Source organism: Coturnix japonica, chromosome 1 (assembly GCF_054131305.1).
Source record: "Coturnix japonica strain WE chromosome 1, WE-NBRP24, whole genome shotgun sequence".
Taxonomy (NCBI): Eukaryota; Metazoa; Chordata; class Aves; order Galliformes; family Phasianidae; genus Coturnix; species Coturnix japonica.
The window spans coordinates 41,032,863-41,046,062 of record NC_140663.1 but is presented as its reverse complement, the minus strand read 5'-3'; the positions used below and the strand labels follow the sequence as shown (position 1 = coordinate 41,046,062).

At 39.9% G+C, this 13,200-nt stretch overlaps 1 protein-coding gene and 1 long non-coding RNA gene across 12 annotated transcripts in view; both read left to right on the top strand.

Annotated features, from left to right (window-relative positions):
• NR2C1 (nuclear receptor subfamily 2 group C member 1) overlaps window positions 1–8,726 on the top strand; it is a 31,862-nt gene extending 23,136 nt beyond the window's left edge. For all 11 annotated transcript variants that reach the window (XM_085515038.1, XM_015858362.3, XM_085515035.1 and 8 more), the window contains 6 exons: window positions 3,356–3,518; window positions 4,490–4,611; window positions 6,266–6,405; window positions 6,701–6,838; window positions 7,598–7,703; window positions 8,166–8,726. In XM_085515038.1, coding sequence (XP_085371164.1) covers window positions 3,356–3,518; window positions 4,490–4,611; window positions 6,266–6,405; window positions 6,701–6,838; window positions 7,598–7,703; window positions 8,166–8,340 — 844 coding nt within the window. In that variant the 3' untranslated portion in view covers window positions 8,341–8,726. The remainder of the gene's footprint in view (window positions 1–3,355; window positions 3,519–4,489; window positions 4,612–6,265; window positions 6,406–6,700; window positions 6,839–7,597; window positions 7,704–8,165) is intronic.
• A 2,988-nt stretch (window positions 8,727–11,714) lies between these two features.
• On the top strand, window positions 11,715–13,200 carry LOC146762365 (uncharacterized). Its single transcript, XR_014934217.1, has 2 exons — window positions 11,715–11,843; window positions 13,117–13,200. It is a non-coding gene; the product is annotated as an uncharacterized LOC146762365 (long non-coding RNA).

Genomic DNA, 13,200 nt, shown 5'->3' with positions numbered 1-13,200 from the left:
CATTAATTAAATTATCATAGTTTAGGTGATTTGCCTGCATTAAAAATAATAGTAGTAGCAGCACGAGCTCATGTTAAGGTTCAGAATTGTGAGATTCTCCAAAAGGAAATTATAAGAAAGTTCAATTAGAGGCAGAAAATACTTCTAGTTGTTTGCTCGGTTTGGGTATTAGGCAGAGGCCCTTCAGCAGAGGCTGGTGGGCATGGCACAGGCTCCCCAGGGCAGTGGGCACAGCATGTGGACTGTGCTCTGACACAGTCTGATTTGGGATGGTCCAGTGTGGAGCCAGGAGTTGGACTCGATGATCCTTGTGAGTCCCTTCCAACTCGAGATGCAGTGATTCTGTGAATTTCAGCTGAAACCTTTCAGCTGATAGTAAGGACTAAAAGGTAAGAATAAGATGTGTGTGGTTTTTGTACTGTATTCTTAGTATTGAGAGAAACTGGTTCTCGAAGATCTCATCTGTAAGTAGTTTATTACTTCTAAATGTTAATTGCCTTAAAAGCTCGAAAATGATTTTATTTGGAGGTAGGAAGACTCAAAGAATGCTCACTGCTGACACAGATACATTCAGTATGTATTTAAAAACTTCTGTCTTGCACAGGTTCTAACTCAACATACATGGGACGTATCTTTTATAGTACTTCCTTCTTTATTCCTTCAATGAGAATCATGTTCTTCCTTGATCATCACTCCACTCAGGCTTCTGACAGCTGTCTCAGAAGTATTCTTTTACACTCCATCTGTATTATAAATGTGGTATCAAAAATGCATATGCAGAATAAACCAATTAAAAAAAAGATAAGAATGTAGCGATGCAGTTTATGCTGACACAAAATACAAAAGGTTTTCCCTATAATCCAGTCACTTAAGCAGTTTAATGTCAAGCAGAACCCATTTGTTCTGCTCCTTTCTTTATATGTGCTGCTAACATCGATGTGACCTGTATTACAGCTGCTGGTCTGCACCTTTGCTGTGTTCTCCTAGGTAAATAGTGTGCAGTGTTACACTGTGCTGATAAACATCAAATGGCTGTTCAGAAAGGTGCAGTTAATAGTAAGGGTGCATGATAGTCTTTCATTTCCTAGTTTCCTGGTACTTGCAGGTGCTTACTTATCTTCAGCTTTAAAGATCCATCTGTGAAAAGCCATTGAGTTCTCTCAGCCAGAGTGTGTGACAGAGCTGTGACTCAGTGTAGACAAGCTCTTATCTAGTGGGTAACCTCACAGGTTTCCAGTGGGGACTTTGGGTTCAAATGCTCCTGTAAAAGGGAAACTGTTACCCAAGCAGAAAGTACATCTTTAATAAACGCTTTGATTTCCTTGCCAGGCCTTGTGCCAGCTTCATCTTACTGACACAGATGTGTACTGACAAAAATGAGTTCAAGGGGTTTCAAAAAGCAGGTTTTATCTATCAGTGTTCTACATGCATTCTGTTATATTCCGTTGCTTGCAGATATGGTAGTTAAGCTTTCAGTTTTGCTGGCACAAATTTAGTGTACAACTGTGTTTGAAGTATTTTGCTGCTTTTATATTACAGTGTTACACGCTTTGTCCTCTGATGGCCTCATTAGCGAGGTTCGAATTTTACAGCTACTCAGAAGTCCTGTTATATGTCTGTGACTGAGCTCAAGGAAAAGAGAACCAAAGTTGTTTCTAACAGAGTCAGTACCATGGATTTTAACACTGATTGTACCCTTTTTTGTTACTCTGTAAGCATTGTTTCTGTAACATCAAGGCAAGCTCTAGTCTGGATTCTCTTTTCCTTGGTGTTTTCTATTGCAGCCATTGTTCATTTTGAAGCATAGTATAGGAAGGGGAGCACACAGTGTAGAGCTGTTAGGAAGCAGAACTTAGGATGAAGGAGGGAGAGGATTCTTTGAAAGCAGACTTTCAAGAATAACTTGGGAGAAAAGTGTTGTGGGCAGATGGGGTTACAGAGCGTACATGCCCAACACATTCAAAAAGGACAGTTTAACCTAAACTAGAATAATATATAGAAACATGTAATGTTACCTACTGGGAAGAGATCTTGTTCCTGGCTTACATTTCTGTCCCTGATACATTCAAGAGCTCTGAAGAGATCTTCTTTTTCTTAAGCAGCTGCCTTAGAGCTGCTGGTTTTGCCTGTTACACCCAAGGCTACCGAGAAGGAGCCACACGAGACCTGAAACTGAGATTTCCTCCCAGGAGACAGGTGATGTCACTTCAGAGCTTACCCCTGAGCGCCTTCCCTTAATGCCCACCTTTGACATACTTGAGATGGAGACCTTCCCGAGTACATCTGTGGTGCCCCCTTGGGCATGCCTCAGTCTCTCCCCTGTGTAGGGATCCATAGGGTAGGACCCAAAACCATTCTAGCTTGTTTACCATCACCTAAGACAGAATCGGCAGTTAGGTATTCTGTTTCTTTGCATTGTAAATGGTTGTATTGAACACCATAAGCACCTAGATTTTATTTTTTATTTTTTAGTGTATTAATAAATGTAAATAGCAAAGGAGTGTGGAAGAGGAGGAGGTCAGTAAAGTTCTACTTCAAAAATCAGGAATTTTGACGGGACATTAATTTGGTAATTTTAGGTTCTGTGGCACAAACGTATACATTCAAATTGGGAATAATTTTCTACATGCACACCTGTAATCAGCTTCTGTAAAGCCCTCAGGCATCTGCGTGAGATTTTCATGTGACAGTGTGCAAATGATGCTACTATCAGAGCATGTCATCTGCACGTAGGCGGGAATCCAGGCTGTGTCTCCACGTGGATCAGACTGAGCTCATGTGTTGGTCTTCACACAAATCACTGCCCAACATCAAAGGGTGCTCAGAATGGTACCAAATGAGTGTGAGTGCTTTCTCTCACATATTTAGAGGTTGTTTTCTCAAATTGTGTTGAATGACCAAACTGTCACTGGTTACTTGAAGAAGCTTGGTCTTTCTTAAAAGCAAAAGTCTCCAAAACTTACACACGCAGTAGTAGTTTTAACAGCAGCCTGATCTTGATATGCTTAAAATGCTCATGCCAGCACTCTCAGTAAACATCGCTTAAGAGATCTCAAAAGGCAAACTGTGATTCAGCAGCACAATCAGTATGTCAAAACTGTGAATATGTTGTCAACTGGTGTGAACAGGATCTGCTGCTAATTTTATTGCTTCAGAGACTGTGTAACTTGGAGTTTTCTGTAATTTTACTTGGTTGTGTGTCAGGAGAAGTATATTGCTGTCTTATATTTTCCAAGTCTGCTTATTTGAAACAGACTTCTAACTGCAGGCTTCAGGTATGCAGGTTCCTCCTAAATTGAAATGATCTCTAAGATGAAGTTTTCTTGTTTTCTTTTATTTTTTCTTGATCTTACAGGGCATTTGATACTCTCGCAAAAGCATTAAATCCTGGAGAGAGTGCAGCGTGCCAGAACTCCGACAGTGCTGAGGCCAACGCGCAGCTCGGTGGTGGAGAAACAAGCATGAATATCATTGAAATGGAGGGGCCGCTACTCAGTGATGCACATGTAGCATTCAGGGTACTTAACAGTATTTTATTGTTGGCAATTTCTAATCATTTTAACATAGTAAGACAAATAAATGATCTGATTAAGTCAGCTTTTGCATTTCTCAAAAGGGTAGATATTCAAGTATTGCCATTCATTGCTGATGAATGCACAGCTTTTTGTTCACTATGTGGCTGTATGCCTGGGAGAATCAGCAGCTCTCCTCACTATTTCTGTATAGCATTATTTTATTGCCTCTCACCTTAAAAACATGGTTTGCATTAAACTGAAGTTTTGTGGATGCCCCGTCCCTGGAGGTGTTCAAGGCCAGGTGGGATGGGGCCCTGGGCAGCCTGGTCTGGTATTAGGTATGGAGGTTGGCGGCCCTGCATGCAGCAGGGGGGTTGGAGCTTGATGGTCCTTGAGGTGCCTCCCAGCCCAAGCCATTCTACGATTCATATGATTCTATGATTAAACTTTCAGCAGCGCATTTTGGTCACTCATATTCCTAATGCAAATATCAGCTCTGTTTTGTTTTACATTCTGTTACAAACTGTGATTTCTGAGGATAAAATTGTGGGTCCAATCCCCTTCGCTCCAATCTGCAAGTGAAAGTGGTGGTCGCCGTGTTTGTGTTTTCTACATACTTTGCTGTATGCTCTAAGCTACTTTGTTCTGATTGCTGCTGTTCTTCTAAAGCTTCTACACAGATTGTCTTGAAAGTTTTGAGATTCTTCATCTCCAGGTGATCCAGACATAAATTTTTATCTAAGTTGATTAACAGTGTTGACTGTTTTGCTTGCTTTGTGGTCTCTTTCGGATATCACAGTGTGCGGAGTAAGGAGCAAAGAAAGCAATTATCCCATTTTATTTTGGGATTATCTCACGGTTATTGAAAAAATGTTACTTTTTTTCCCGTTGATCCTGGAAGTGATTTTTCTTACTATGTTTCATACAGAGAAAGCAAAACAACTGACTTGCGCTTTCTTTCTGTTTTGCGCCAGCTCACCATGCCTTCTCCTATGCCCGAATATCTCAACGTTCACTATATCTGCGAGACTGCCTCCAGGTTGCTTTTCTTGTCCATGCACTGGGCACGTTCCATTCCATCTTTCCAAGCTTTAGGGTAGGTGCTCAGTTACTCTATTTGCTCGTGTTGGGGTGACACGCTCTTTTGTTTGTTATTTGTACTGCCATCTTCAAGGATCTTTGAAAACATAAACCAGTTTATTGAAACTGTTGTATTGATCTAAAACACAAAGGTAAATTCACTCAATCAAAATGATTCCCAGCTTCACTTCAAATCAAGTACTTGGTTGAGTTTGGAAGAGAAAAGGAGTAGATTCATAATGATCAATTGCCTGCTCTCTGCCCTTCTTTAATATATTTTCAGTAAGTAGGACTTCCTGTCATTTTTGAATAGCACCTCCTGAACTTAAGATGCGTATCAGACACCAAAGAGAAGCTCCTTTCTGGAGCTCCAAATACCGCTATCTTTATAGGTGAGTTAGTAATAATTTTGCATTTAATGAACAATATGAAGAACATGCTAAGTTAATATTGAATGCCTGCTGAACCTAAGCTGTTTACTTGCAGAGATTTTCCAAAAACAAATGATTGCTATAACCAGATAGTAATAGGTATTATTCTCTTTATGGTTCATGTAACATTCTCTTTTTATAAGCAGAATGTGATGGATCACTAAAAGTTGTGAAGCTGGATGTGGTAGTACATTGCTGATCATCATGAGTAAAGATCTCAAGACAGCATGAGGAAAGTGATTTTTATTACTTTGAGAAACTGTCAGTATTGTCAGTGTTACAGTGTGATACACATCTATCAGCCGTGATACAAAGGGAGCACAAAATCATCTTGCAGATCAGGGTCTTCTGGTGCTTCTTTAACATTCCGTTGTTTGTATTTACTGTCTCAAACTGTGAAGCACGGTACCTGAATTTGCCTCCTCACCAGCCGGATTTCCTTTTTAATGTACTGAGCTCTTGTTAGGCTCAGCAGGCTGGAGACGCTTGGCATTACTGAAAGTTAGGTTCCTGATACAGAACTCCCTGAATTAATAGACCTAATTTTAAGCTTCAGCATTTGGTTAAAAAAATATATAATAGTATTGACTATGTGTGACACTTAATTTGAGGACTGATTCTTACAACAAACAAATCCTTGCGATTTCTCTTTATACTTTGAAGTCTATTTCTTATCTGATTCCAAATGTGAAAGGGAGACAGAAAGTTTCAGTGCAGTGACATGCCCCATTATTGTGGGGTCCTTTTCGCTCTTCAGAGAGAGGTCCGAAACTTGATCTTGTATGTTCTGTTTCACCAACCTGCAAGATTTCTTGTTTCAAAAATGTAAAATAAGACTTTTGAGTCTATTCTACATCCACAGAGCAGGAACAACGCAAACTGTTGTTACTGAAGCATGTGAACGTAACATAAAATTAGTGTAAATCCTAAGGAAATGAGCATGATGGAAACAATGCAGTACTTCTAAACTACTGTCATTTACTGCAGCTTCAGCTTGCTTTTGTGGTACAGATCAGATGCTGAGACAACAGTGATTTCATTACAGATGTCCCTTAAATCAGGCAATTTAATCCTAGCATGCCAATAGAAATATGTTTGATGCAGAACCTCCTTTTGGCACTGGCTGCAGTGGTTGAATCAGATCAATGTTTTATGAAGTGTTCTTCAAATTGAAAAACTGTGTGAAAGCAAGTGAGTGATTTTTATTAAGTGCAATTATTGTGTTTTTCAATTTAATAGACAGGATAACAGCATATCATTAGTAAAAGCCTGCTGGAACGAACTTTTTACCCTTGGCCTTGCACAGTGCTCTCAAGTCATGAATGTGGCGACTATATTAACTGCGTTTGTTAATCACGTTCACAACAGCTTGCAGCAAGGTAAGGAGCTGACTGAGCACATCTGCACACTTGGGGAATTCGTGGGTTAAGAGTTGAAATGAGCAGGAGCTCGTCACTTATCTATCAGTCGTTAATGAAAACCTACCATTTGTGGAAGTTAACAGAGTTGAAACAAAATAATAGAAAACACAGTGTGGTTTTTTTTAATCATTATAATTGTGTGTGATACCTGATAGTATTCTGTAGTTGTGTTAGGATACATCACTCAAAATAAGAGTCTTTCAGGCAATACTGACTGTGGGGGTTTTTGTATTTTATGTGTGTGTCAATTCAGATAAGCTGCCAACAGACAGAGGAAAACTAGTAATGGAGCACATCTTCAAACTACAAGAGTTCTGTAACAGTATGGTGAAGCTTTGCCTAGATGGATATGAATATGCATATTTGAAAGCAATTGTACTCTTCAGTCCTGGTACGTGATCATTCTTAATGCGAAACTTTATTCTTTTTCTGTGACTATAGAGACTTGAGTGGTCGAAAGTTGGCTTAAAAGTCCGTATCTAATATTTTCTGTTTTCCACAAAGTTATGCTTCAGGTAAAGTTTTTTTCCCCTGTCCTCTTAAGGGGTTATAGAGGAAGGAAAAGGAGATGGAACTGCTTTAGAAAATGAGAAAGTAACATCAGATAAGTAGGCTGTGTGGGAACTGGGATGAGCCCGCTCATCAAGTCTTTGGTTTTGAAAGTACTGCTAAGTACTGGACAGGATTAATAAGGTGACAAAGAAGTATCTGTATGTATGTTATTTTCTGCCGTAGAATTTCTCTTTCATTAGATGCTTTTGCTGCTACCTGTATAATCTCTGCCTCCCTTGTTGAGGAACCTGGGAAGGTATAATGAATGACACAGGACTGTAGGAAGAAGAGGGTTGTTCTCTTTTTGTCAGAGTTTTGTAACTTTTGCGATTGGTATTCCACATCTTAACATCACATGGAGCACAGAGAACTTTTGAACTTTTCCAATTGTCTAGTTGTATTTATAAGCAGTAAAGTAAAACATCAGCATAGAGGAAAAGAAATAAGGAGGTAAAGTAGCATCCTTCAATAAAACTGTTAAAGAACTTGATGTTGCTACAGCTATCAAATAATGGTTTCAGCACACTTACAAGTAGATAATCTGTACAGCTTTTAGCGCATCTTGGTGACAGGTGTAACAGTGTGCAGTGTCTTTCAGATCACCCAGGGCTGGAAAACGTGGGACAGATTGAGAAATTCCAAGAAAAGGCATACATGGAATTCCAGGACTATGTAACAAAAGCATATCCAGATGATACTTACAGGTGTGTACCCTTACGTGCTCACTTGCTGGTTCTCTTTTCAGAGCGTCCAGTGATACTGATTTGCACAGTATTACTTATAGTGAACACATGAATTTTCTTCTTACCTTCTTAAAGCTTAGAAATAACCTTCAGAACACTTAAAATATTATTTAAGTGCTCATACATGTTACGATTATCATTTCTCTACTTACTAATTTCCAAACTGAAATACTGGAATATAGACAAAGTATTTCTTTCATTTTGAATTGCGCCTATTTGGAGTATTTCCTCCTTCTAAGTCCAAATATTGTACAGTCCTTTGACTAATATATACACATTTTTGGTACTGCCAAAGAAACGACTGACTCTAAAGTGAACACATTTTTGATCTAAGTATTTAAGCCTCTCATGAAGTAACTATAGCAAATTTCTATCACTGTTGCCAATAAAATGGTTGTGAATAACACCAAACTTACTTTGCAGACTGTCGCGACTTCTTCTCAGATTGCCTGCCCTGAGGCTGATGAGTGCTGCCATTACTGAAGAGCTGTTCTTTGCAGGACTAATTGGGAACGTTCAGATTGATAGCATCATCCCGTACATTCTGCGAATGGAGACGGCAGACTACAATACTCAAATAATTGGTCATGCTCTATAAAAGTAGCGATCAAGGATTCTGTACCATGGCAGTCATGGTGATGTAAATGCATACTCTTGTCTCCAAGAGATGGCAACAGGCCTTCCCGTGCACCTTTCTAAAGAAGACTCGTGTTCCTCCTTTCCAGTACGCTTGGGAAATGTGGTGGAGTGTCTCAAGGAATATAGGATCGCTTCTTATTTTTCATCTGATCTTCAAGGACTTGTAAATTAACTTGGTATCAGAGGAAAGTCGAGAATTGTCCATCCTATTTTTGTAGATAGATGAACTTGGAATATTTGTTTATGAAACCCAGGCTTGTGAAGAAATGGAAGAAGCTTAGACTGAACTAAGGTATCTCAGCTTAGTTTGGTGTTTTAGACAAATAAATTAAGTTTCCTCTCTGAGTTGTGTTTTCAGTGTTTTGCTGCTAGTTCTTTCTCACTGATTAAATGGAAAATACTATCAAATGTCTTGAAAAGGGCATTGTTTCTATGGAACAGAAACCTTTGTAACCAAACTTTTATTTTCTGTTCTTTTGAAAAGAGATTATTTCATGTTGAATGAAGCAGTGGATATTGTTACAAGAGCAGGGAAGGTAGAGGAACTTCACACTCAGAAATATTCTGCTTACATGTTGATGCAGTTGATCAAAAGTAAAGCTGCAAAGGATCAGCACTGACTGTTCTGTGGACACCAAGGTATACTATGCTGTAATATTGTGTGTTGGTAGATATCACCTGTTTTATACTATGAAAAATGGAGAGCAGCCTCTTGTTATTTCTCTCTCAAAAGTTACCTCTTTCAAACTCAGCACACAGGGAGGGAGGCATTCTGGATGTGTCTCAGCTTTCTTTCGACCACCTCTATAAGTAACAAATTGTGTTTAGAATTCCATGCACGTGTTCATATTGTTTCTCTTGCATAGGACTTGTATTTTATTTTTTATCTTTTTCTTGTTAGCCTTTGGCTATCTAGCTGCTTTTTCAGTCAGTTTCATACAGTTATTTTTTAAATTAGAGATGACTTAACCCAGTAATTCTGCTTATATGAGCATGGTCTCTGCTGCCTTGCCTGACCATGTTAGAAATGAGTCTAGATACTTTACGTATGTTGACTGAATCATACTTCATGGCTCCATCTAAGGATGAGCTCAGATGCTTTCCTATCTTGAGGAACGTGCCTCACTGTCAAATAACACTGATGGTTGATCGCTCCTATCTTCCTTTTGCAGTGGGAAACAATATATTTCTATCACATTTAATATCTGTTGCTTAAAATTAGAGAGATTCTAGGAAAAGTGATGGTCTGCTGCTGGCAGTAGCTTGTAGGTTTATCTAAATCTTGGAATGAGGCGTAGTTCTATTTATCCTAAACTTTTTAGTTCTCTGGCAGCACGGAGTGAGGAAGATCTTCGCTCACTTGTTTATCCAACAGATCAGCTTCAAGGGAGGCCTTTGCCCCTCTGTACCAGCAACTCCAAGGCCATACTAACATTGAGGAGACAGGTAGATGAGACATGGGTTATTTCTGTGTTTTTTCTCAGCACCCAAGGAGATCAGTCAGCCAAAAAGAAGCAGAAAACTGACAATTATTGTGTCCTTTTTAATTCCACTAATAGAGTTGTTTGGATCTTTCTCTGCCACCTTCTAATCAGAGGCTGAACTGCAGGATTGCTCATACACAGTTCCACAAGTGGAGATGCTTGGTGCTGAGGACCTTTGATGGGATGGAACCGCTCTTCCTTGCTCTGAATTTGACATGTAGAGACTTCCTTGAGAATAGCCTTTAAAGATGCTGGAGCTTCCCACAGTGCCAGAGCCCTTCCCACAGTCCGTGAGTCTAAAGGAGAAGGATCGAGGCTCTGCATTCACATTCCCTGGAGTTCATGAAGTGTGATGACTTTTTTTCTGTCTGAAGAGGGCAGTAGTTACAGAAATGTGAAAGACAATGGCTGCCAATATGCCGTGCTTGTCTCTTCCCAGTGGTTACAGGCCCCGCCATCTTGCCATCTGTAGGGCCAAATTGTGGATGGGAAGTGAATTGTTCTGTTCATGTCTCCTCAGAAATTTTGGACCCTGTCTTCCAGCCCTGTGCTATCCCCAGCCCTTCTCTGTTGCTAACAGGAACAGATCTAGTTGTGCTAAACCTTCTAAGGAAGTTGCCAGGAGATTACTCCTGAATAATTTGTAATGGTTTGCCAGGCATTCCAAGTATTGGAAGAATTTGACTCCCAATGTTCTCCAAGTTCAGATGACCCATTTTCCTTCTAAATGCAGTAGAGACTGCAAATCTCTCCCACATTCTTGCAGATTTATATTTTTTTAGCCTTTGGGGCCTGTGCCTCAGGCATGATAAGCAGTTCTTTGTTCACAGATGGCCAGAAGATTCAGTAGATTTGGTTCCTGCATGGTATGGAATAGCTGCAGGAATAGCTGAGAAAATACCAATGTTTGTAGAGAGGTAAATCTTTAGGGATTGAATCCATCAGCATATCTGTCTTTGAGAGCCATGTTTTGGAGGATGTGGCCATAGAAACTTATTTTCTCAGAAATTATGCTAGTTCCCTGTTCACGCTGTAGTCTGATGACAGGTTGGCCTACTTCAGGACACAAGTGTGGACTGCTAGCACCGCTGACTGCTGGACTGGGACGGCTTGGTTAGGCTGTGCTAACTCAGAAGTACAAGAACCATGATCACATCCTTTTTGGATGCCTGTCACCTCTGCATGGCAGCAGAAGATTCAAATCTCAATGACTGGCTTTTCCCATTCCCACATCTCTTACTGTTACTTCCCTGGCAAAATCTCTTGGGCTTCATCTGGGATTTTTGCCAGGTCACTTAAATCAAGAATTCAACCCAACCATGTTTTTCTTTTTAAGTCCAGTGTTTGCAGATGTGAGACTACCCATTGTGTGTTGGGTAGCAAGAGACATGTGTCACACCCTTTCATGTGACAGAAACTTGCAGATATAGTAGAATCTGGTTTTCTCAGTCAAGTGAGAAGTCAAACAGGACACCCATCTCCAGGCTCAGTTACGGACTCTATTAGCTCTTCTGAGAGCAGTATGGCTGAGTCACCATCAGTAATGAAGATATACTCTAGTAGTTCCCAGGCTGTGTTTGGGGCTTTGCTCAATATCCATATTGTAGTATTACAAAATGGAGAACTAGTTCAAGAGATCTCCAAATTGCCAAGAAACTGCATACACTTTATGTACTGTGTGGCTATGTGCGTATCCATCCAAAAAGAAAAGGTACTTATCTCTAAAAGGTTCCAGTTATTTCTGCTGTCCATCTGTGCAATAACCATATGCCCTCCCTTCCCCTTGCTGTGGGTGAATAACCAAATGTAAGCTCCATACTGACTGCCAGTGAAACAAAAGAGGGAGATAGATGTGTATACACCTGAAGTATTGTAAGGGCCTCCCCCAAAAAACATAATCTTGGATAGCTCTAATGCTTGGACTTCTATAGAGTGAATGTGCGGATACGCAACGCACTGCAAAAAGTGCTGCCTTCTGGTAAGTAAACTTTTATCCAAAGTTTCTTACATTTTTTCCTTATGAACGTTCAGTGTAAGTTCAGTACTGATTTAAAGGCAGGGTGCGGGTTGGTCTGTGCTGCCTGCCGAGTATTCTCTCCTGTCTTCTTGATGATCAAGAAGGTGGATCCCATAGCGCAGGTGGTTGCATTTGCATTATTCAACTTTTCTTACCAAGATTTTTCATTTATCATTTTGGGGTTCTTCCATACTGTAAGTTCATGCTCTTTCTCAGGAATGGGCTGCCTTTCATGCCATTCAGTCACACTGTTGTTCAGCCGACGCAAATGTGAGCGGTAAGCCTCACTTCACTGTGGATGTTAAAGTACCTCATTATTTTTGTGACCTCCTCTTTTTTTTTCCCCCTATGTTTTACTGTTTTAAACTTTCTGATCTGAAACTTTCCATACCTCGTCAGAATACAGCTGATCTGCAGCACTTACTACTAATAATTGGCTTTGCCAGTGAAAGAACAGGCTCTGATCTGATGGCTTTCAAATGTTCCATGTTAAGAAAATTCATTTCTGTATCAACCACATGAATGGAAACATGATACATTTGGAATCCTGTCCCTTCAGATGGGAGCAGTGATACACAGAACAAACTGACTAGTTTGGAAGTGTATGTTGTACGTATATACATGAGTTTAGGGGGCTTGTTTCGTGCTGGTAGAGTTCCTGGTACAAACAATTGTTAAACTTCCTTCGAAAGCACTTTCACTGCAGTACCTTCCACACTTATAAACGTAACTCTCTTCTGTGACCATTGGCGTCAATGAAAGTCACTACTCCATTACTGTGTTCAGCAGCTGTGGTTTCCCAGCACAGGCATTAGAACGTTGCTGTACCTGTTCCGCTGTGGTGTAAAAATTCATTGTAAATCTCTTGAAACCTGAATTTGTAAAGTCTATTTTGGCTGTATTTTTAAAAATAAATTGTAACTTTCTATTAGAGAAAGCAATAGTAATCACCTACCTGTTAGCGTTCTACACAGGTTGTCTTACAGCCCAGAAGCAGTGTGTATGATTCCAACGAGTCCGTGGATATTTCTCTTGACTGTACGATGTTGTGTTGTCAGTAGATTCATTCCCTGGGATTTGTGACCATTGCGTTATCTTGCTGTTCTCTACCCCTGTTGCTGTGAACTCTTTGTGCTTACTGCTCCTTTCTGCCCTGGGAATTTGACTATTTGAAAAGTAATGATTTATTATAAATTGTAATTTAGCAACTTTTTTTTTTTTTTTCTTTTTAAAGCATTACATACAGACATTGATATAATGAATTCCGATCACAGATCTTCATGCCAAGTAAAGCAGCAGTTATTTTTGGAGAAGCTTA